We start from the raw sequence: 25,466 nt of genomic DNA, 5'->3' as shown, positions 1-25,466 counted from the left end.
TCTGGAACTCCCTCCCCATACACATCAGAAACTAGCCCTCCCGGGGGGGGGCGCTGTTGGGCACGAAGCTGATAGCTGCCTGAAGCAGAGTGCTCCGACCCTAACTACATCCTTACAGATTTAAATCCTTCCAGGGGCCACCATATCACTAAAATCATTGGGGAACTGATGGTGGAAGATTTGCTGATGTGAATGGTAAAAACACAGTATAAATCTGTGACATACCCGCTGAGAAATCCAACCCGACATCTACAGCGGGAACGCGGTGTAGAGGAAGCCGAGCTTCAGCTCCACGTGGAAGCTACTGTGGTGCGGGGGTGGAACCTGAAGGAAGGCCAAGTGGGGGAAGGGCAGAGACAACGCCGTAGCGCGATTGCAATCATCGTGCTATGGCGGCAACCCCTATGGACTTCCCGACGTATGCATCCGGAAGAGACAATGGCTGCTGAGTACCGAGGACGAGCCTGAAAATCCCACGAAGCACTTCTGGGCTATCCCAAGAGGGAGTAAGGCCTCGCACCAACCTTTGACAGCGAGCCCCGTGGACGGTCCGGTGGACGTCCCCGGCATCGTGCGGGGCCCCCAAGCCCCTCCCACCGCCCAATGCAAGCCGCGACCCAATGAAGACCGAAAACCGGAGCACTAACTGGAATACAGCAGGTAAGTGCGAACGCTCAGCCGCCTTGCGCTCTACAAACTTGGCTGGTCGGGGCGCGGAGCCCTCAAGGCGTGACCTGTGATGCGCCTGGTGTACAGCGTGAGGCAGCCGCATAGTGGGACGCTTTAACCCAGGGAGAGGCTGAGCGGAGAACCTTGACCGCACTACCACCTGAAGTGGGGATAAACGCACCGACCACCAGTAACATTATCCTAGGAAGGAAATTGGGGCCAAACTAGATTAATAAGGCCAGTGTGATCTATGATACCCGGAGAGCCCTTGAAATCTGATTTACACTGTATAGGAAAACCGGATACTACCAGGAGGACTTCACTCCCCAATACCCCCAGGTACCTCGGCGGACTCCTGTATTGGCGAAGACTGGCCTCATACTCGGAACACATTAGCCGTGGAACATCCTCAGTACATAGAAGGCGCTTAAACTCCCAGAGCCAGGATAAATGGACCACACGCTCGCCTTGGAGGAGCTGACAAACACCAGAGGGCACCCTTAAAACTGTCATGATGCCTACCCCCAGGGCACCAGACCAGGTCCAGCAGCCCCGGAAGCAGGCATCAAGGTGTTTTGAGCAAGCCCAAAAGCCCCTGTTAAGGGCTGTTTGGGTGCGGTCCTGGCGACTATGGCTCCAGGCTCATATGGAGAGTCGTAGGCGCCAGGCTCATAGAGTAAACTTACCTGATGCAGACCATGCTGCAAGCTTACCTGGTGCAGACCATGCTGCAGAGCTCCAAGCCAAATGAGGCTTGGAAGGGACTATTGTACCTAGGGACTATTTTTTTACTCGGGTGGGGCTGGGGAAGAATACTCACCTGGGACTACTTTGGAGGCTATTTAAACCATGCCCGAAGAGCAGCACACGCTTCACGTTATTCTGCATCCAGCAGCGTAACGCTCACCATGTCTGCAAGCCTGCATCCAGTCTTCTGCCACGCCCGCCTCGAGTCTGCAGCTCCTAGAAAAAGGTAAGAACAGAAGGAGAAAGGTTAGAATAAGAGCAAACCTTCGATCCTTACCTGGATTCCGGATCCACCGCTCCTTTGAACTGGAAGAAAGAAGCATTTACGCGCGCCGCCTCACCTGCTGCAGCGCCGCGCTGAACTCACCGGCCCTCGCAGCATCCTCACGATCTACCACATCCTTCTGCATGTTCCGCCGCATTCTGGCACCTAAGGGGAACACAAGAACAGCAAAGGTGAGCCAAGGAAATAAACAGAGGCAATAGTAACTACCCCCATAGACTTACCTGATTACCGCCGGGGGTACTATTCCTCTTCACGGGTCGGCGCAGTCTCCATTGCATCCTCGCCGCACCCCAGCCCCTAAGGGGAACTAAAGGACGACAAGGTGAGACAACGGGACAATAAGGGGAACTCTCCTCACCGCAATAGACTTACCTGATTTTACCGCCGGAGGCATAATTCCTTGAACTTCATATTTTCTCGACACACCTGAATAAGGGAACAGGCAGCTTACATTCTGGCCTTATTTTATTGAACTGTGTAGGATAAGCCAAATCCTTACCTGAACTTCGTCAGCTACCACGAGGAACTCTTCGCTGGGGTCAAGCTGCAAACTGCAAGGAATCGGACAAGAGTGAAAGTCAGACATGTGAACTCTTACGAACTACATATTTTTTGGAGTCATTATTGTTCTGGTACTCACCGATTCCTTCGAGCCAGTGAAGCAACTGGTTATCAACGCGCCCCTGCGCTCAATGCAGGATGGAGAGCTCATCTTTTTAAACCATCAGGTGAGACTATAGGAGGGGACATCAAAGGTGATCTGTGGGGAGAACAGCGGGGGTGGGAGGAATTTACACTCGACTCCACGGGTGGTTAATTCCCTTTCTCCATTTGCAGAAGGATATTCCTATGGGCCAAGCAAACGAAGCTAGGTGGGCCAGTCCAGTCCGTCATCTCGGCCCTATGCGTCACATTGGTGGAGACCGCAGCTGTCCAGTTCAGATCGCCTCTGTGGGAGCCAGGTGAGCATAACAAAAACCCAGAATCAAGAAGACACAGGGTGCGTGGCCTGCTATCGCCTTATCTGCCCTCCTGCGATAAACCACTCACTCGCGCTACACACTACTAAGGGAAGAAATTTGAATCCCTTACATGTATATGGGTTAGCATGAACCCCCTCCCCGCTTCAGGCAATCCTATTATTTAACAGCCCACTGCATATTCAACTTAACCTATCAGTGGGCACTGTGCACGACGAGACCCAAACCCCGGAGAGACCCTCTGCCTATGTAACACAGAACACAGTGGAGCAAAGCCACATATTGAACCTAGAACCAAACGGTGACCCAAAACTCAGCAGAACCCAAATAATAACAATAGTGAGAGGCCCTAAGGACACAGATCAGTCCGGTCCAGCCCAGACATTAGAGCTGGCACCCCAGGGGTACCCAGACAATATCATGCCATTGAGATCGACCTAAGCAAATCCTACAGGTGCGGCAAAAAGGGGTACTGACACCACGAAACAGAACACTTCAATCCGTCCTGGGACCGCTGAAATAACACTGTCCCTTATAGCCAAGAGACGTTGGAGAACACAACCCATTCTGTGACCTGGCTGCGCCATATAGGCCGACACGAGAAAAGGGGTTTAGGAGCCAGGAAAACTGGCCCGATGGACTCCTTTGTCAGTTCCCAACCTCATGGGTCGACCACAACACCGCAGATGATGACGGGCAGCCAACCCAAGACCCCTACAGACGAGAGGGAGGACTGACTAACGACAGTTGTACAAAACGGCTTCCTAGTAGTAAATGTCAAACTCGATGACATTGTGGCTACGATCAGCTCCCTGAAGGCAAGGGTAGATAAGAAGAGTACACAAATTACTGACACAGAAAATAGGATCAGTACAAATGAGGACACGATAACACAGCACAGCCGTGACAATAAATGTGAAGCTCTCGAATCGAGATCCAGAAGAAATAACATCCGGATTGTTGGGATTTCAGAGTCCTTTGGTAAAGGTTCTATGGAACGTCCAGTAGAAAACCTCCTGAAAACCCTCCTAGGCGCAGAATCCTTTTCAGATCATTTCCTCGTTGAAAGGGCCCACCGCACCCTGGCACCGATCCGCAGGCCCGGAGCACCACCCCATACGATAATAGTCTGTCTCCTCAACTAGACCTTACTGCTAAACTTCAATCTAGATGTGATATTACCTATGCATTTCAATTGCTGTGTCTCAGACCTTAGTGCTAACTTCGAATCTAGGCGATACACCGTATATAGTAGTACTCTATCGCTGCATTTAGCCTAATCTGTCTGTACTTTGCCTATCTTGCCTGGCATTTGATCGTCGTACTTAGCCCATTTTTCGCCAACACTGTGGATACTGCATTTATCCTAATACTTGATTGCTGCACGTAGCCTATTTGCTACAACATTATGTACTCCCACCTGCCCTACTTAGTCCCTCGAACATCCTTCACCAATCTTCTGATAGTTATATTTTGCACTATTGCATACTTCACCATGTCAACAACTCTGCCCCTAGAGGGCCCAGGTGCCCACATCCAATTCATCTCCAAATCCCCTTGCAACATAGCACAGAGAAACTATAGACTCTGGGCACGACTCCCTAAAATATTCGAACCCATCAAGAAATATAACATTAATCTGGGCCACCTTAGACCCAAACTACTCCCACCTCTGGAAACTACCGCTCTTCCCAGCTACAAACCCTATCCTAAAAGAAGTAAGCCCACGGCCAACCCACCTCTTACGGTACAGCCAGACCCTGACCTAAAAGCTGTGTTAATCAATGCCAGATCATTAGTCGCTCATGCTACAGACTTAGCTGACGTTATCCTGGAAAATGACCTTGACTTCCTCGCCATTACAGAATCATGGCTCCACGAGGCAGCAGGCCCTGCACTAACCCTAGCAGTCCCTGACAAGTACACTATCCTTAGAGCTGTTAGACCTGACGCACGAGGTGGAGGAATTGCGATTATCGCCAAAACCAATCTCTCCATGAGAATCACCTCCACACCCAACCTTAAATCCTGTGAGTTCCTTTCTATCAAACTACCCACCGCCAATTCTCAAACATTAAACATTCACCTCCTCTGCAGACCACCAGGCCCTATCGGCACCTTCAATAAAGATATCGCCACTGTTATCTCTGAAAAGCTAAAAAAACTCCTCACAAACCCTGTGCTAGGAGATTTCAACCTAGGGTACAATGATATCAATGATCACCAGGCCACGGCAGTAGCCAATACCCTAACAGAACTAGGCTTCATGTAGAAAGTGAATGCATCCACCCATACCAAAGGGAGAACCCTTGACTGGATTGCCAGCCACAACTGTAATCTATCCATCACAACTATTGCCCCCCCAAATCTGGACAGACCACCACTTAATCTCCTTTGCAATCAATACTAAAAGACCCATAACTCCAACACCCCCCCCTTGCCCCTGCCACATTAACTAGAAATAAGAAAAATATTACGACGGACAAAATCTTGCCACATATCCTACCCAAACTTAACTGCTTACCTGACCATGCTGATCCCGGCCTTCTAGTGGAGGATTTCAATAGTGCTATGACCTCTGCCCTCGACAGCATTGCTCCGCTCAAACTTAGGAATAGTAAAACAAAAAAGCACCTGAACTCCTGGTTTACACCCCACCTAAAAAACCTAAGACTTCAGAAAAGAAAATACGAAATTGCATGGAACTTACACCCCACTGCGGAAAACAAAACCAACCTAATAAACATATCAACGCAATACAAAAAGGACATCATCCTGGCAAAACAAGAAACTTATAATAATAGGATATCCCAAGCCAGCTCCAGCATGAAGGAGCTCTTCTCCATCCTAAAAGAACTTGAAACTCCTATTGTAGCACAGGATGACTCCATCAAAGATAAAAGCTGGTGTACAGACATACAGCTGGCACTAACTAACAAAGTGTCCAACCTCCATACCACAATTGCTCTAAAGAAAGCCTCCCTATCAGCACAAACCCAAACTCCTTCAAACACAACGCCCACACCCAAACCTAAAGTACACACCCAATTTAGCTTCTCTAAGGTCTCAGTGATCGAGGTAGAGAAAACTATTCTGAGTTTTAAACCTTCCAATTGCAAAGGTGACCAATGCCCAGCACAACTGATCAAGGACGCTGCCAGAGACCTAGCTCCTTTCATCACCAAACTTATCAATGCCTCCTTTACTACGGGCACCATTCCTCGTAACTTAAAGGAATCCTGGGCACTCCCCCTTCTGAAAAAACAAACACTGGACCCCAACATTCCCACAAACTACATGCCCATCACCAAGGTGCCTTTCTTACTAAAAAATACTGGACAAGGTAGCCTATACCCAAATCCAGAACTACCTTGAGGTCAACCAGCTCCTTGGCGTCCGCCAATCCGGTTTCCGACCTCAACATGGCACAGAGACTGCCCTTATCGACCTAAAGGCCCAAATAGACTCACTCAGAGACGAGGGTAAACTAGCCCTACTCCTCCTACTAGACCTCTCAGCCGCCTTTGACCTGGTGGACCATAGAGTCCTGTGCAACCACTTGGACTCTGCGGCCCATTTCTCAGGGGAGGCCATAGCATGGATACAGTCATTCCTCAGCGACAGGACCATGAGAGTATTCTCCCCTCAGCGGCAACAGACCCAATACCCATCACCTGTGGAGTGCCCCAGGGATCCTGTGTCTCGCCAACACTCTACAACATATTCACCAAGCCACTCTTTGACGATCTTGACAATCTGGGTATCACCTACACTAACTACGCAGACAATACCCAGATTCTCCTACCACTTGTCGGGGATTACGGATTAGATCTGGTTTTGGTGAATAGAGTTTATAGCATCGTTCAGGCATGGATGGCCAACCACGGCCTCTGTCTGAACGATTACAAAACAGAGCTCATCATCATGGGCACCGCAGCTCGCATCTCTAAACTTAACCGAAATTACTCAGCATTTATCATCGATGGGAACACTATTAAGGTCGCCAAAGAAGTAAAAACCTTAGGTTTTTACCTTGACTCGACCCTTTCCCTTACCAAACAGGTGAATTCACTGGCCTCATCCATGGCCTATACATGCAAACTAATACGAGCCGGGAAACCATTCTTATCAGACAACAGTTGTCTTATCCTAGCCAGAGCCCTTATCTTATCAAAATTAGATTATTGTAACTCCCTGTACATAGGTTCTACCAAACACATAATCAACAGAATACAAGTGCTCCAAAATAATGCACTGAGAGCGGCCCTTAGTATTCCCAGAAAAGCACATATCTCCAAAATAAGACGGAAATACAAATGGCTATCCACCCAAGAAAAAATCAACCTCAAAACTGCATCTCTCATCCACAAATGCTTAAAGAACAAAGCCCCCCGATACCTAACAGAACGCTTTAATAGAAAAAACCTTACTAGACTTACTAGAACAGTTAGCCCCAACGGCCTCCTAGTGCCCAGATTCAAACTAACCACCATCGGAGGATCTAGCTTCCCAGTTAAGGCAGCTCAATTATGGAACTCCCTACCTCATGCACTTAGATCTGACCAAACTTTTAACAAATTCAGACAGAACACAATAAAATGGCTCACTAAGAATGATATGTAACCTGCACTCTCCCTTGGCTCATTGAGAATGCTTTGTATCCTGCACTCTCCCATATACCTACCACCTGTCCTGTACCTGATGGTGACTGACCTGCTACTATGTAACGCAAGCTCTATGATGACGATTGTTTTGCTATGCATTGAGTGTACTTTTGTCTCACCCTGTGGTGCCATGCTCTGTAAAGTTGTAACTTCTGAAAACTAAGCTGTAAACCTACTTGTTCTCATGCGCCCTTCTACCCCAGGGTCCGGCGTGCATAATAAACAAACAAACAAACAAACTGCAGAGACGCGATTCTGAGGAGATCCAGGGAAAAAGGCACCCTACACCACTAGGAAAGCAGAATACATATTTACCCAGACTTTTCGACCAATGTGCAAACACTGTGGAGAGCCTACGAACCAGTCAAGAGACTCGGGCTATGCCACGTCCCCTATGCCCTCATCTTCCCGGCAAAGATGATAATCCACCACTGGGGCAGGGCGCACTTCTTTGAAAATCCTACGGAAGCCATAGCATATATGGAGGCCTCCATCCCCATACCCCCCAGAGACCGGGCAATAGACCAAAACATGCGAGGAGAGAAATGACCCCGCCGACTGAAAAAGCTTTCAAATCATATCCTTTATAAAGTTTAACGTCCGAAGGTCGGAAGAGTGGCTCTCTGACCAACACTTGTTTAAGGTGGGGTCATGAGCTTCTGTAGTCAGCAGCCATGTGAATGCAAAGTGCACCGTCGGGAGAATTCCACAAGTTATGGGAAATGGGATTCATCATCGTGTTGGGTTTGATGGTGCGGGTGGGGGATGGAGGGGAACTCAGGGAATGGTTACCCCTGGCAGTTTGCCAGGCCTGTTTGGGGATGTTACAAGTTTAAAATTGGGGGTTTGTGTTGTGGCGGGTGCCGTGCAGTGGACGGGAGCACATTGATATATGGGACATGCAGACAAGTCCAGTTATGGCTATGACACAGGCTAGTGGGGGGCTAAAAATTAAACTGCTATCCTGGAACATCCGAGTACTCAACAACCCAGTCAAAGCCAGGAAGATCGCAGCCTATGTGACATGACATAACCCTCAAATCCTTCTTATCCAAGAAACACACGCGCTCAGCAAGGCTAACACCAAATTCCTGCCGCGATGGGGTCCCCATAGATATTACACGGAATACTCAGCCCAATCTTGATGCGCGCTTATGCTTATTCATTCAAAACCAGGTTTCCGACACCTCTCCAGCAAGATAGACCCCCAGGGCAGATACGTGTTGGTTTGGGGGGAGGTGGCGGGACCACAGATAGTGATAATCAACACCTACGGGCCCAACGTTGATGACTCGGACTTCTATTGTACAATACTAGATATGCTGATCACATCCAGAGAAGCACAAGTAATCTGGGGAGGGGATTTTAATACAATACTTGATCTGTCCCTGGACCGTTCTTCAACAACCTCTCGGGCACCTACTAGGGCTGCACTAGTCCTGAAACAGATAATGGAACAAACAGACACTGTAGATATATGGCGTACACTACATCCACAAGAGAAGTAGTTCACTTTCTATTCATCCGTACATGATTCACACTCACGTATAGATTACAGGCTTATTAGCTCATACCTCTCAGATACTGCCTCCGGCTGTGAGATGCATCCCCGCACCCTTTCAGACCACTCCCCAATATCGCTCACCATCACTTTACATGACACTGCCCCACCAGCTAGAAGATGGAGAATGCCCCCCTCAATACTCGGAGACTCCCACGTTTGTGAGGCACTCCACATCGAAATTGAAGCATTCTTCGAATTAAATGAAGGTTCGGTGGGCAGCTATGCTACTCTGTGGTAGACGTTCAAGGTCTGGGTCTGAGGGGCTATCTTAGACCAGTCCACTGGACTATTGAAAACTGCTCGGAAGAAATTGGAGATAGCTGAAGCCAAAATAGACATACTTCAAATTGAATATAGCACCACTCATAACAAGGAAACATTGTCGGACATACATATAACACTAAACTAATTAATAAAAAGTCCTATATATGGCCACTCCAGCCAGGGCCTGCAGATATGAGGAAAGCAATAAAGCAGGCAAGTTTTTAACCAATATGCTTAAAGCCAAGAGGCACCATGCCCCAATCCCCAGCATTCAGACAACCCAAGGGGACGATAGTAAATAGGGAGCATGATATTAACGCCTCATTCGCTGATTTCTACGCTTCCCTATACCCAACCACGATGTGAAATCCATGGAAGACACAACTAAGTATCTAGACGACCTAGATCTCCCAACTTTAAGACCTGAACCACACAGTATACTAGACGTGCCCATCACACTTAGATGCCTCTTTGGTGTGATGGCACAGATCGACCCAGTAGCAAATGCAGCCATCGCAGCCCTAGATGCTGAAAAGGCCTTTATTTCCGTCTCCTGGTCATACCTATTCCTGGTCCTCGAACGGTTCGGCTGGGTCAGTAAGTGCGTCCGTTTACTGTACATGAAACTGACAGATAGAGTCCTAACCAACAACACCATGTCACCCACATTCATGTTAAACTGCGGCACATGACAGGGCTGCCCCTTCTCTCCCATCCTATTTGTACTCACCATAGAACCTATGGCAGAATACGTGCAGAAGAACCATTCCCATAGAGGACTCAGGATGACAGGACCCCTGCAGATTATATCCCTATACGCTGATGATACCCTGTTGTACATCCGAAATCCACAAGAGAACATGCAATCTATCATGACCAACATACACACATTCTCTGACTACTCTGGATACAAAATAAACCTGTCAAAATCCGAACTATTCCCACTGACCCCTAGCACCGGATATCTGTCTGGCATAAGTGGGTTTAAATTTGCCCCTACATAGGTACGCTATTTGGGAGTAATGGTATCCAGGGACAAACAAACACTCTATATGCAAAACCATGGTGAATTACTTCAAAAACTGACAGTAAAATTCCAATTATGGGCTAACCTCCCAGTGTCCATGTACGGCCGAGTGGCCCTTCTTAAAATGGTAGTACTCCCCAAGCTACTTTATTACTTTAATAATTTCCCGATCTGGCCCGGAAAAACCACCTTTGCAAAACTCCAGTCACTCGCCACCTCCTTTGTGTGGGGCGGAAAGACAGCTAGCTTAGGGTGGCCCAAAATGGTGGAACCGTTCTCGTGCGGCGATATCTCGGCCCCCGACTTTGAACTATACTACCTGACATCTCAAGTGCAGTTTGCGAAACACTGGTTCGACCTGGAGGATACAGCTACCCACATACTCTTAGAGAAACATGCGGCTTTCCCCACGGATATATGAGCCGTCATTTTTTACTCTAAATACAAAGACACTTGCGCATTTGACCCGGTAAGCATCACCATACAGGCATGGTCCAAGATATATATGAGGATTGGGCTAGAGACCCCATATGACCCAGAGATCCTCCTATGGAATTTCCCCAATATTGCTCCTACATTTGATAGGGCACTCCAGGAATCATGGGACCCGAACAAACTTTTTAAAATGTGGGATATGTTCCCAGACTTTGTCGAGGTGGTGGGCAACTCAAACGCTTCCAATTCCACCGAATGAAGGCTGCATTCGTCGCTAGATGGCCATCGTTTCCCTTGGAACCTCCAACCCATGAATGCATAAGAGCCATGGTGACTGTTGGAGGGCAGAGGAGAGGGGTCTTGATGTTATACTCTTTAGTACAAGCACACTCCACCTCACGCAACACCATGAAAGGGGAACGAGACATGGGCATTGAGATAGACGAAACCATGTGGCTCCGCTACTGCCAACTCACTAAAAATGTGTCCATGAACGCGGGGCTATGACTGATACAATTTAAAATATTAATTCAACTGCACTACACTCCAGCTAAATTGACCAAGTTTGTAGAGGGCAGTACGAGGAAATGCCCGAAATGTAATGCACCAAATGCAGACGCTTACCACATGTACTAGGCATGTCCCTTAGTCACGGAATTCTGGGAGGAAGTTGCTGAACTCCTGGAGGAAATCACGTCGATCCCAGCATCCCTATCTCCCTTCAAATATCTGTTTGGGGATATTGGTAAGGTGACAGAAACCACAAGGCGAATGTTAAATATCTCATGTGCCATTGCAAAATGATGTATCTTGAAATGCTGGAAGTCTGCAGGGAGACCTAATCGAGCTGACTTTCTTAAATATTTATCAATGGTAAACGAGAATGAGGAACAATTTGTATTGACTGTCCCTTCAACCTGTCGACCCAAGGGCATATGGACCCCGTTTCGGCTATATTTATGTAATCTGCTACCCAATGTAGACACTACGCCTCCAACCTCTCCATAAATTGTCATGCCTGTTGTCATATGTATAAATGTACAATGTAATTATGTCTGGTGCTCCTTGGAAGGTCTATGGTATGGCTCCGCTACGATGTAACTTTCTGATAAACAAAAGTTTTTTTTTAAAAAGAACAAAAAAAGAAACAAGCTCTCCCATCAGCGTTTCAAGAGCCTCATCAAAACCTGGCTCTTCAACAAGTTCTAACCATTGTCTGCCCATGCCACCGATTTTCCCCACTCTCCCGTCCTACCATACTTCTCGCTCGTCTGAACTACGGTGCCTTCGTTTTTTTGTACAATAACCATGTTATGCTTTGATGTAGTTCTATTCACTGCAATTATATCCTGTAATGTGTGTATCTTCTATGTAACTAGTTAAGCCTGTCTCATGTAACCTACGCTGTGATACCTCCGCGTTTGGCCGTGTAACAAATGCAAAATAAATAAAAAAATAAAAAAAAATGTTATTTAACTTCTAGCATGATTATTGAAATGTGGAGGTTAGTGCATATTCCCTTTGCGGGTGGTGGTTGTGCCTTTCCAGCATGTGGTGGCTTACCTATTATGAAAAGATACTTGCAGTCCGCTTTACTTATGGGTTGTTTCTACATAATGCAGTACATCTATGGCAGAAAGTAGTAATGAGAAATTAGTGAATGATGCCTGTATTGGCAGCATTAGGACAACGAAGACTGAGGTGCACATAGGTATTTGGCAATTGATGGTAATGTTTTGATCTTGGCCATTTAGCACATGGTGGGGGCATACTAGCAAATTTGCCGTCCGAGGTACAGATAAAACAAAGAACACTTAATGTAATGGAGTAGGGGTGGAGCAGAGTTTCTGTTTGCAGCAACTTGCGAAAGATATGATACAAAATATGCAATCTTGTCTTTAACATAACATAGCATTTAGTTCAATAATTAATGTCCTTTTAATCTCTTTATGAGACCCTCTCATATGTAATGTTGTGTCTTTCTAATGTCACAGGACTGACTGGTTGTGCTTGGAATAAATTTAGAGCCCTGTTGGCTTATAGCGATGCTGGTTACTATTGGTAAGGATGCAGTGCTGGAATTTGGTCTCCATATGAACACAGGAGGTGTAAATGGCAGTGGATTCTGCTATTCAATTGGTGTGGTGAAGGCGTGGTCAGGTCCTTTTGTGCATGATTCACTTTCACAAATTGTTTGCCTTTTTCAATGGGATGTAACATCTCACATATGTTTGTGTCTAACAAATGAGCACAATGAGGTTCATTAGATGTGTTAATAAGTGTCTCCCTTTTTCCTGATCACATACTGGATATTGGTTGATAAAGAATGTTTTCATACAACAGTTGATTTAAGTAATGCTGTGACTGAAGGTGCCTACCTGCCCTAGTTATTGGAGCATACAATCACAGATAGCGATGTGGAGTAGTAATTATTTTTTAGATTCACATGACTTGAAGCTGGGATACCAACTGAAGCGAGCTCTACTGAAGAAAACATGGAGACGTTCTTCTGACCTTGCGAGTGTTGAAACATATGCCGACAGAATGATGTGCTCCCTGCTAGGATAGAGGATGAAGAGATTTCCATGAGTTGTTGATTAGGATTATGAAATGCAATCTTAATTGTATGTTATCCTTCAGTCCTGTTTTTTCTCCCCTCTTTGTTGTATTGTTGCCATCTGCTTTTACGCTATACTATGTGAATCATGTGTGTATCTTGCATGGTGTCAATTTATGAATTCCTTTTTTGATTTGGTATTACATTGACTGAGAGCTCATGTATGATTGAGTGGAAAAAAGTAAATGTATTGAGAAGTGTAATCCATTTTGTCGAAGTAAAACCTTATTGTTTGTAGATGTGAAGTGCTGTCAAGTGATGTAAAAATGATGTAACCAGTACAATTATTCTATGTTGACGATCCCCAAGGAATCCAGAAGTAGGGTAGCCCAGCCCAGAGGTGGGTGGGGAGGATAGTGGAGCTGGGGTGGCAGGTGTGTGTGTGTGTATGCTGACACTAAAACACACCTGTACTCCTCTGCAGCAGTTTGGATGTAAACTCTCTGAGCACAGCTGAACACATGCGTGCCTGCAACTGGATTCGCAATCACCTGGAGGAGCACACGGACACCTGCCTGCCAAAGCAAGATGTATATGATACATACAAGTGAGTTTAATGCACACATTTCTAGTGTTTGCTTTCTTTATTGGGGACAGGTGTCCTGGCCAGAGCATGGGGAGGGTGTCCTGGCCAGAGCATGGGGAGGGGAGTGCCTGGCTGTTTCAGGGTAAGACTTGGCACACTGCTTGTATGTGTTCCGCAGGACAATGATCCACTGGCAGAGTGATACCCAAAACCCAGTGACCAAATACAAAAGGGGATGCAGGTCAAGGCAGTGGACTTACCAGGCCTTAGTTTAGCTAGGGCACATCTATCCTGGATTCTGTCATTTCAACAACACTCGTTTTTTACGACAGGTGTTTTGCTGTGGAATTTTTCCCTAAAAACAATATGAGTCCCTTTTACCACTGGAACAACTCAAACTCCATACTAGCAGGCCTAAAATAACCTTTTACTGCTGGCAACCAAACAATGCATGAACCACAACCCACCAATGAGCAGCTGTTGCAGAAGGCGTCCCAAACCACACCAGCTCACAAAACACCATGTGCACTCTTGGGTTGCATGGCTTACTGTGGATATCCACCAAGAGAACACATGTATGAGACTGACATTCACCAGACACCTTTGCAAAATGGACCCACACTTGCCAACTATAGCTTTTGCCAACTGTAACACTTATGTCAGATAAACATACACTTGCATTGTCAGGAAAATCTACCAAATAAATGCATGTGGCCACATTCAGAATTCACAGCACCACTACACAAATATATGTATATACCTCACTAAGGAGTGCAGCATAACAACAATATACACTGCAAAAATTGAAACAGCTCTAAACAGAATTAAGTCTTTAAACCATCGACCTGAAAATCCTCAAAATTGTTAAGCTAATTTGATATACACACACACACACACACACACACACACGCACACACACACTCACAGCACAACATAGGTAAAATATTGATTTCTAAGAGTTTAAAAAGCCAAAGGGTGTCTCACCTACTAGTCCCCGGGGATCTCTCTCTCAGGTTGACAGGGCACGGCCATCGCCTTTGGATCCAGACCCTGGGGGTGGACCAGTGCGGGAGGATCACCAGGGTGAGGGGTCTTCAGGGAGTGGCGGTGAGGCAACCAATGGTGAGACGTGGTATTCCCCCCTTTCCCATACACATGACCCATCCTATTTTATAGGATTCTCCAATGTCCCAACTCTCCCCCCACCCCCTTCTACACACACACTGGGCCGAGGAAGAGGGCGGCTGAGAGTAAAGAGGCTAACCCGTACATATCTCATTGGACACGTCCCGCTAATCGGGTCAGGCAAAGTCCGGCACTTGACTTTAAGTGCATGCATCTGATACCAATTTGCTCTCCTCACACGGGTAAAAGGCGGAACATAGAAACACACTGTGAGCAAGGTGGAACACGAGCAAGAGCAGAACCTCCGGGGTGAATGCAAATCTACTGGAGCAGAGCGACGCACCAAGGGCTGAAAGCAAAGGGAAGGGAACCCCAAGAATTCCCTGCATGAGGTTGTTGCCTCCTAAAGGCTGTGAAAGACACATGGAGAAGGCCAAATCCCAGCCAAGAAGACTGCATTGTGTTTCAAGGACGCCAGTGACCCTCCCGGGTGAATGGCAGAGTTGGGGAGACGAGGGTATTAACCTTGACTCGTGAATTAATAACTGCAAAGACAAGAAAGAAAAGCACACAGCAGTTGAGTTGGCAAGCGACATGAAAGACCGGTGTGTGCTAAGGAAAGATTGAAAATTGCAACAGTATATGGCACAATTGAAGACTGCACGCCTGTGGATGAGACGCGAAGGAAGGCAGACCTGTGATGAACTTTGAATTGCTGATAGCTGTGAAACCAGCTATACTAAGTAACAGAGTCGTCCAGCAAAAGGAAGTAGCCCACTCAAAAGGCTCGGTGAAAGGTGAAATGTTTTTGTTAGGAAGCGATAAAGTGAATTAACTATAAAAAGCAAAGTGATCAAAAGTAACCCTGGGAAAAGGGGTAGGAGTAAAAAGGGTGAACGCTGAACTTTTGTACTTATGACATCGAACTACCCAGAGCAAGAGACACTGGGGCAAATAACACAAGAGTGTGAGCTGAAGGGAAAGTTGAAGTGCTCCTGCGGAGATCTAAAGTAAAAGCCATGCATATTTGAAAGTCTTTGACATACGGAAAAGGTCAGAGCCCTACTGAGGGGGAGCAGAATTGTGATAAATTATGGGAAGGGGACCCCTAAAGGATGTGAATTAAGCTTGGGGAAGGGCATCCCTGTAAGTGTTTGCTTTTAATGGTCCGAGTCCGACTGAGGGCGACCGGCGTGAACTTTGTTGAACTGTGCTTTGAAATCTGAAAGAGAGACCTTAACGTGGAAGGCCAGGCGTGCCTCGATCCATGTTTTGAACTGCCTTTGTTTTGAGAACCTGAGCCAGTGTGTGTCATCTAGTCTACAGGGAGCGCCTTACTCCGTGCTGTCTAACGTGGGGAGGAGAGCTGACTCAGCCACACTTATTCTTTATGTTTTAACACTGATTTTCCTTTGCATACATAGCCTCCTTTACACACTTTTTGTACAAGAGATAGGGCAGGCATTAGGTTTTGTTAGTAGAGGTCATGTTGATTTGCCGGACTGACTAGGACTGTTTTATTTATTATTTGATGGTAGAGTCTACTCCCATCATAGCTATAGGGCAATGTAGGAGTTTTTCCAAACCCCGAAACTTGAATTAAGGTTTTACAAATTGTACCTTTTGTGTCAGTGTCATACTTGCGATACCATGGCCCCATTACAGAGTCCAGTCAAAGTCCATGCTGCACCAGGCAGCACCTATCGAACCTAAACAATTCCTCAAAAAATGTTAAGCTAAGAATTACAGTGAAATCCTCACTGAGACCATGCACACACACAAGCAATGTCACACGGCACAATAGAGCTCCCGATAAAATACCAAACTTCTTCAGTGATGCAATCATAAAAACGCAGCTTCTTAACACATGATCCAACTAGGGAACCTTAACGTCAAATATCAAAAGCGAGAGTTCGCTTTACCGATGTATTCCATTGCTCCTACAACACTGGCACACGGGGGGTGGATGTAACGTAGCATAGCCATAAAGACTGCATGCCCAGCAGTTCTTTTCTCTAAGCACGCCGACTCCATAGATCAATCCAATTTCGCCGACTTCCTCACCAGGACAATGAGGTCACCATTGTGATCGTCGGCACGGCAGCAAAAAGACCTCCTCTATCCCAAGAGCCGTAACGGTCACTTGGGCCATCCGCAAACAGACTCCAGGTCTCCTGTCACTCTCCCCCTCCAAAAGGCTCCAAAACACGCAAGCGGGTGCTGCGGATCTCCCGCACTCCACAAGATGGGTTATGAAAACAGAGCGCTCCTGCGCCTGTCACTCGTCACCCATTCTAACATTCTCATGTGTGTATATGTATATTATTGTTTAGCCCACAAACACTTCTGTCTGGACTACAACTCTGTGGTATATAAATGGGAAGATACATTTCCGGCCACTGCTGCTGCTCGTCCCATTCCTTTGGGAGGCAGACACTCAGTCCTCCCCCCCTTGCCCCGGGTGGTGAGAATAGCTAACTGTGGAGCAGTGCGACCCGGCCTTCTTCCCAAACACATTCTCCTTCTCACTGTGCTCCCCCCTACAACCACCTCTCCCCCTCACCCCCCATAGCAGCGTACTTGTCCTTTTCTTGCCTTTCTTTCCACCTCTCACCTCCTTTATCTTCTTTCACCTCTTGGGCCCGGATCAGGACCAGCTCGTTGTCAGTTGTTACGAGTGACACATAGACAAGTTACTTTATTAAGTTACTTCAGATTACACTTCATAAGTAGAGACTAGGACAGGAGCAGAGAGGGAGCCCACCGGCTCCCACCACCCAGGCTACATGATAACACCTGCCATGGGTGGAAAACACACGCATGCACACGCACGCACACACACACACACGCACATACACACATACATACCCCCCCTCTTAGTGTGCAGGATGAGAGAGAACCGTGGGTGTGTGGTGGTGGGGTACTTATTATTGGCTGTCTTGACCATCACTTATGTCTATCCTAATCATGACCCAGCATCGTTCTTTATAGCAGCATATTCCTAACATCTTAGAGTTTGGAAATCCGACCATGGATCCATTTTGCATGGATATCATAACTGAGGCAATAGCAGGGTAGTCCATGATAGCAAATGGTCCTTCCGCTGATATCCTTCAGCAATACTGGTGCATCAGGGTGAATCTGTCTGCAGTTATTACGTACAGGAGAAGACCAGGGCATACGTCGCTGTTGCGAAGGAGCTTTTAATGGGGCTTTTTGCATGTTTGGTATGGGAGCTTTACTAGGAGTTGATTGGTGTTTTCCAAGTTACTGGGTTTGCCGAGCCAATGCACTAGTGTGAACTAACATTTCTTTCCTTAAACGTGTCCTTCATTCTAGCTATTTTGTCATTAAGGAAAGTCTCTGAGTTCCACACCTTATCTTCACAAAAGCCACTTGTAATATTTTTTAGGTACAAAGTGGAACTGAGAACAAACCACCCTGGTGTACTGAAAGTAATGTCAAGCTCTCATATGAATCAAGTTCTTTTTAAAACTTCCATCAGTCTAGTGTATATGTTGCTGGCAAAAAAAGCTTTGAGGTTTTACTTGGGAAGGGGTACCTGTCAGATAATCTGACTAGTAGTTGTTTGTTTGTGCCATATATTGATCAGAAAAACGGACATTCTGTCTAAAAGCAGGGTAGAGCATGCTGGATTGTGGAGTGCATGAAGCGCTGTTTGGAGAAGGCATGCAGACCATTGTCGATCATGTAAAAGTGCACACACGGAGGCAAGGTTGCGGCTTGACTCTTGTTTGCCAATACTGTCTTCCAGGAAATCTGCAAAACACCCACATGGAGAAATGTGCATACATTCAGTAGACATTATTATCTGGACACCACATTACAAGATGCAGATGTTACACAGGCATTTCTGGGGAATCTGTTTCGATGTGGGGCTTTCTACCCTCCATCGGAGATGAGCAAGCAATAATATTCTGTTGAATTAAATGTATAATATATTGTTGTGATAATGTATGTTAGTACTGCATCCAGTGATAGTTTATAATTTGTATTTAAAATTATGTGAATCTATAAAAAATACAATGCTAGAGATGAATAAGCTACTGAACAGCAAGTGTCGTTCTCCCATATTGGTGACCTATATAGGTTTATATACACTCGCCCTCCACCATGAAGGAAGCTAGGGATAGGGGTTATGTGGCAGTCGTCGGGAATCTGAAACGCTAATGTCCTCAATGAGCCTATTGAAGCAGGCTATGGTTAAACAATAGGGAAAAATATAGTTTTCCCATGTTCATTGTTATTATTTAAAGAAAAACATTTCTAAGGCTTATCATCCTGACAGGTGGAAATACTCAAACGCAGGTGAATCTATGAATTACAAAAATAGTAGAGATCTGCACTGAAAGAGAAATAACTTATTCTTACTACAAAGTAAGACTGGCGGGAAAAGGATTTGTGCTCAGTAGAACACTGTCAGTTTAGGAAGAACCGTCCAATTCTTAGTCATCTAGTGTCGGAGTATCTTTGGTTTTCCCCGTTGTTAGATGGATGTCTTTGATACAGGCCCAAGTGTCCCAGGATGCATTGTTGTCAGGGAACGCCTACAGGCGAATATCCACAAAGAAGCAGCAGAAAGACGATACTGGAAATTCAGTGCTGGAACTGGGTTTGGATAACAAGCAGAAATGACTGGTTCGAGGGAGGTGGAGCTCTGGTTTCGCATGGTTGCAGGGGGACTCCAGCGGTGGCTCATCTGGAAGGAACACATTGCTTATGAGCTCTGAGATCACGAACCTTGAATGTGACATGAGCCACCTGATTTTTGTTGCTGTTGCTTATTCTGAACATTTTAATCAACCCATTTCCACTAGAGTCCTCATCACAAGCCTCAGTATGGGTACTGCTCTGTGAAATGGGCCCCCTGCGACACCTTAAGCATCATAGGGTGAGCGCCCAAAAGGTAGCCAGTGTTTTCCCAGGTCAGTAATCTGGCCTGTGTGGGTGTCTCTGTGTGAGGGTGTGTCTGTGTGGGTGTGTGTCTGTGTGTGTTGTGTGTGTGCCCATGCCCAAAGATGGTGGCGGGGACATACATCAAAATTGTTATACAAAAATGCATGTCATATTGCATTCAATTTCCTACTGCACAACCCACCAGACAAACGTATATTTTAAGTTATACATTCTGTGGCCAAGCCTTTGTTTTACTCTATAACATGTTTACTGAACTTCTATCCGCCCTGCTTTCTTCCTGGGTTTAGGCCTGGCTTATCGACCACGTATCGTAGAGTAATGTGGACTTGAGGGGAGGATCACCCTGTTGCAAAGTTGAGGGTTACTCCTTTAATACATTCAACAATGAGGCAGAGAGGAATCAATTGCAGAATGGGACAGATGCAGGAAAATCCGACACAGAGACTTTTTCCATGGGTTTCCCTACGTCTCCCTCAATCTGAAGGGTTATAGTGACTTTTCTAAGTATGACATGCATTGTGTTTGCAGAGGGGAGCTGCTCTCTACCGCTTTACTCAGAAATATGGATGGGTCTTTGCCAGGAAGGCAAAGACCTTTCAGAAGACCCAAGTAATGGAGGTCTCAGGGTTCTTAATAATTTCAACCACCTAGTGTTATTAGATGTTAAACACAATTGTCTGCTTTTAAGGAGTTTCAGGCAAGACTGGGTTATGCCACAGTATGACTTTATGTACCAGCCAGTGCAAAATTGGCTGGGCCTACTGGGGACCCCCTAAATGTGCAGGTGAGGATAAAGTGTAAATAAACTATTTGTAATGTAAGAAGAGACCTTCTGGATGTTCGCCTACACCTGTTTCCCCTCCTATCTTATGTAATGCGCTTGCTGCTCCTTGCTTTCTTTTCAGTCTGTCCCCTCCGAAAATGGAGGCATTTTCCATTGTACTGTTTGTTGAAAGTCTCTGCTCTCTCACTGTATGTTCTCCCTCCAGGCGATACTGTGATAAACTTTGTTGTCGCCCTCTGAGCGCAGCTAACTTTGGAAAGATCATTCGGGAGATTTTTCCAAACATCAAGGCTCGACGTCTTGGAGGACGTGGACAGTCCAAATATCCTTTTTCTTGCAGATCGGTGCTGGGTTGGTAAACCAGCCGCTTTTAGGGACAAAAGGAAAGAGCCACAGAACATGCATTTAATTAAAAAAATCTGCGATCGTCTGGTCTCATACATGTAAGTGAATTGTGTGGAGTGTCTAGTAAAATGTATATTCACGTCGAAAAAGATCACCAGGACCATCCAACTTAGTCCTTCAGGTATGGACCCCATCCTATCCAGTCGATAAGATTCCCAACAGCTCCAGTTTGCCCAGACCCATGCAGTGTACTAGTTTCCTGGAACATTGTGACTGCAAACCAATCCAGGCAACCGATTTCCCTGGATGCTGCTGCATTGAAGAACCCATATTTTTTTTTATTTTTTTTTTTTGCATTTTTAAAGCGCGCACACAGCCCGCAGGCATCGAGGCGCTGTTACAGGAATAGTTTTTTTTATTTTTATTTTGTTTAGTTGCGTAATTGTTTGTTTTTTTGTCTTAGTTGTGTATTTATAATGCGCTTAAATACCCAGAGGTTTCTAAGCGCGGGACTTGAACCTGTGTTGCTTCGTGTTGTCTTGCTTCCAAGACGAGCATGTTGCAGCTGAGCTATCCTCCCGGGACATATGGTCTACAGGTGCCTTTGTTGTCAACCTACAGTTGCCAAGTACCTGATTGTGCTAGTTTTAACATTCATGCCACTAGATGGAAACATCTCTGAATGTGATTTGTGTTACTGTAGATTTTAGTGGAAGAGTTAAGTTTGGCAAGATGGTAACTTTCCTTGTCTTTGTTTATGGCATTTAAATGTAAATATATCTACTTGCCAGTTTTTGACAGACAAAGGAACTGAAGCCTAGAGAATGAAAATCATTAGCACAGGATCATGCTGTTTCGGCTAGTTGGAAGCAGAGATTAATTTAGTTTAGTTTGTTTATTTATATAGCGCAGCCAAACCCTGGGGTAACTGGGCGCTTCATCGTTAAGGGGCAACATGGTTACAAAGAGTTTCACATACAGGAAATAGCAGTGGATGATACAGTACAATAAATGGTATGAGGACCAGGTTACAGAATGGTCTGTAATGAAAGAGCATTGTGAAAATGTAACCGGTTACAGGTTAGTCTGTTGCAGTCGCAGCACATATTTGCTGCAAGAAAACTAGGGTGCAGGATTTAGCGAAGTGCAGGCTAACAGTCTATTGCTGAGTTATGAGCAGTTACCTTACCTCTGAACGACCAGAATGAAGTGTCAGCTCTGATTGTCATTGGTAATGCATTCCAGCATTTCGCTGCTAACACAAGGAAGCTTGCTCCCCCTGCCGTTTTCAGATTGAACTTTGGGATGTCAAGTTGGTGTAAGTATGGGGATCTAATTGGTCTGGTAGAGTTATGTCTAGTGAATATGTCTGATAAGTAGCGTGGGGCTGCAAGATAGAGACATTTGTGGGTGATGACAAGTGCTCATAGTTTGATTCTCTCACGGGTAGGGAGCCAGTGAGACGCTTTTCTGAAGGCAGAGATGTGAGCCTTGCGGGGGAGATTGAGGGCACATCTGAGGGTGTTGTTTTGGAGTATCTGGAGTCTGTTCAGGATGTGGTTGGTGGTGCCGAGGAAGAGTGTGTTGCATTAGTCTAATTTGGACAATATGAGGGCCCTGGCCAGTGTGAGGCAACTGTTGGTGGATAATAATGGTTTGCAGGCATTTATAAGTTTGTTGGTATAGGCCGTGGAAAAGATGGTAGCGTTGATTTGTTTTTTAAGTGAAAGAGTGGCGTCAAGGTAGACACCCAGTGTTTTGACTTCTTTTGACACTTTTATGATGTTGCCATCAATGGTGAAGGATTAGAATCTAGTGTCGAGTTTAAGACGAGCTTGGGAGCCGACGATAAGTAGCTCCGTCTTGTCCTCGTTTAAGCAGAGGCTGTGGGTGGCCATCCATGCTTGGATTTCAAGCTAAATCTTGTTTAGCTTTGCAACATCGTCCTCATAACTCCCCGTGAGTGTGATGAGGACATGGGTGTCGTCAGCGTAGGTAGTATATGTGACACCAAGGTCATCAAGGCGGTCAAAGAGGAGCTTTGTTAAGATGTTGTAGAGCGTGGGGGTGATGCATGATCCTTGGGGGACTCCACATTGGATTGGGACAGGGTCCGCCGTGGCGCCGTCTGAGGGGACGAAGACCCTGGTTGTTCTGTCCGATAGGCAGGACCAAATCCAATTGGTGGCATTCTGGGAGAATGCAGCAGCCGCAGAGAGGTGTTTGGTAAGTATTTGGTGGTCGACTAGGTCAAAGGCTACAGACAGATCTAACAAGAGCAGGATGGCCAGATTGCCCTTGTCTTGGGCTTCCGTCCCATGCCTAGGTATAAAGCCAGATTGTTGCAGGCCTAGAAGGTTATTGTCTTCTAAATGTTGTTGTATTTGGAGGTATGCTACTCTGTCTAGTATTTTCAAAAGAAAGTTGACTGTCGTGATGGGCCTATAGCTTGTTGGTGTGTTAGGGTCTAGGTTAAGCATTAAAACAGTAAGACAAATGTCAGTCGAAAACACAGCTGGACATTTGGACTCTGTTGGGAGCACATCACCAAGTATCTTGCTGATTGTTTTTTTAATTTTATTTGGACGTCTTGGGACTGCACATTTCAAAAGTCAGAATTTCCTTTATGAAAAGACATTTTAAACTCAAATGAAGTACATAGTTAATGAAGAGCTCAATATGGCACAAAAATGTTAGCCTGAAATGAAGTATGTGTGAATAGCAATGCAATGTTATAAATGTTGCTCATTGTAATTGAAACGTGAGCATGTTCATTCTTTTGAAGGTGTAAAAAAAGACGCATTGAATTGCAAATGAGTATCAACAGAGGGCTTGCAGACAATGTGAGCTGAGCTGACAGCTAAAAAGCTGATTTAGCTTGTAATTTCGTATTCTAATGCAGCCCCCTACTCATGTAGACATTTATTTTGTTGTTTTGCTCCTGTAGCATCTAACAGCCACTGATCATTAGTTGTCACCCTCTTCACTCTTCCTAATGGAACATATTTCAAATGGATTGTGACCTCCCACATGTAATGTCCAGCTTCAGCTGCTTCAGAAACATTTTTCAGCAGAGGTTGCTGTGCGTCAATGACGTCGAGCCGATGTCCCTCGAAGGCCTCTGTCTAGGGTGATGTCATCGAAGGGCATGTGTAGCCCACGCAGCGCCGTTGGCCTCAGTTCTGTTTTTCCGATTTAGCACTTGCTTCTAGTGAAAATCAGCATGCCTCTTCTGTGACATACATTACATGAAATCTTTGAAATCATCGAAAATATGTCTTCCTCTTCGACTTTGTCGACGCCAAAGTCAGGCTTTAAGAAATGCAGAGATTGTGGCTCAAAAATGTCACTTACTGACCCGCATTGCATTTGCTTGTGGTGCCTGAGGGAGAGCCACGATACTACCGAGTGTTCCAAGTGTCAGTCGATGACAGGAAAGGCCTTGAGGGAACGGAAGGGGATACTCAAGGTAGGAAAAATCCCCAAAATGTCACCTTCCCGTACTGCTAGGCCTTTGACCGACGAGTCGAGGGAAGACTTTACTCGGAGAAAGAAGGCCAAGTGTTCTAGGTCGAGGAGTGGTTCCCACCATTCCTCCTCATCTTCAAAAAAGTCAAAGAAGAGGCACTGACGGTCACCTTCATCTTCTTCTTCGGATGATTCCCCTAAAAGGGTTGCATGTCCCTCAAAGAATTCGACATCAGCTGAATGGAAAGCTTTCAGGGTTGAGATGTTAAAAATATTTGATAAGCATAGCCATGCTCTGACCATGCCTTCGAATGAAGCTGGAAAGGAGAGATCTCGGTCCAGAACATGCGCTCCCTCGAACCCGGGTAAAAGACCTGATCCCCATCGGGAGCCCTCAGGGCCCCAGTCTGAAAAGACAAAGGATCATAAGAAACGTGGCGATACATCGAGGTTGAGGTCGATGCCGGCGGTGCCCTCAATGCAGGCCAGGCCCTCAACGCCTGTTAAGACTTTGGTGGCGACATCAGCGTCGAAGTCTTGGACGCCGGCTGCTCCACGTTTGCCAGCCGCGCCGTTGGCGCACAATGTTCCTCATGCATCGACTTCGACAACGTCGAAGCCTGTGGTTTCTAAACCAGACCAGGTTTATGCTCCACTCCCAAAAAAGGATTTATTTCTATTTTTGAAGAGGAGGAATATTCTGATAATGAGGAAGCACCTTTTGAGTTACAATACAGTACACCCAATGTACCAGAGAGCTTCATCTCTGAGGAGAGCAGAATGCAAGATTGATATGAAAACTTGCAAACAGCAAGTGGGGTCGACACTTCCCCAGAGCTGGAATTCGGAAAGCCTGAACCAGGGGAACATGCTGACTTTTCATATTGTCAGCTTATTTGTAAGGTTACCGAATATTTGGGGTTGGAGTAGGCCCTCTTTACCCTGTGACCAAGACGACCTAACGGACATTCTGGACAACAAAGGTCCTCCGACTGATCCCACTTTACCCTTTCATGTGGCACTTCAA

The 25,466-nt window shown here is 46.0% G+C and overlaps 1 protein-coding gene across 6 annotated transcripts in view; it reads left to right on the top strand.

The window, feature by feature from the left end:
* The window catches only part of RFX5 (regulatory factor X5), a 325,165-nt gene that overhangs the window by 166,673 nt on the left and 133,026 nt on the right, over positions 1 to 25,466 (top strand). For 2 of the 6 annotated variants that reach the window (XM_069650280.1, XM_069650271.1), the window contains exons 5-6: positions 13,678 to 13,800; positions 20,832 to 20,948. In XM_069650280.1, coding sequence (XP_069506381.1) covers positions 13,678 to 13,800; positions 20,832 to 20,948 — 240 coding nt within the window. Of the gene's footprint in view, positions 1 to 13,677; positions 13,801 to 20,831; positions 20,953 to 25,466 lie in introns of all 6 variants that reach the window. The other 4 variants (XM_069650276.1, XM_069650282.1, XM_069650274.1 and 1 more) reach the window with 3 other exon arrangements.

This window comes from Ambystoma mexicanum, chromosome 1p (assembly GCF_040938575.1).
Source record: "Ambystoma mexicanum isolate Mex_15411 chromosome 1p, UKY_AmexF1_1, whole genome shotgun sequence".
NCBI classification, from domain to species: Eukaryota; Metazoa; Chordata; class Amphibia; order Caudata; family Ambystomatidae; genus Ambystoma; species Ambystoma mexicanum.
This window is presented reverse-complemented; position numbering and strand designations above follow the sequence as displayed.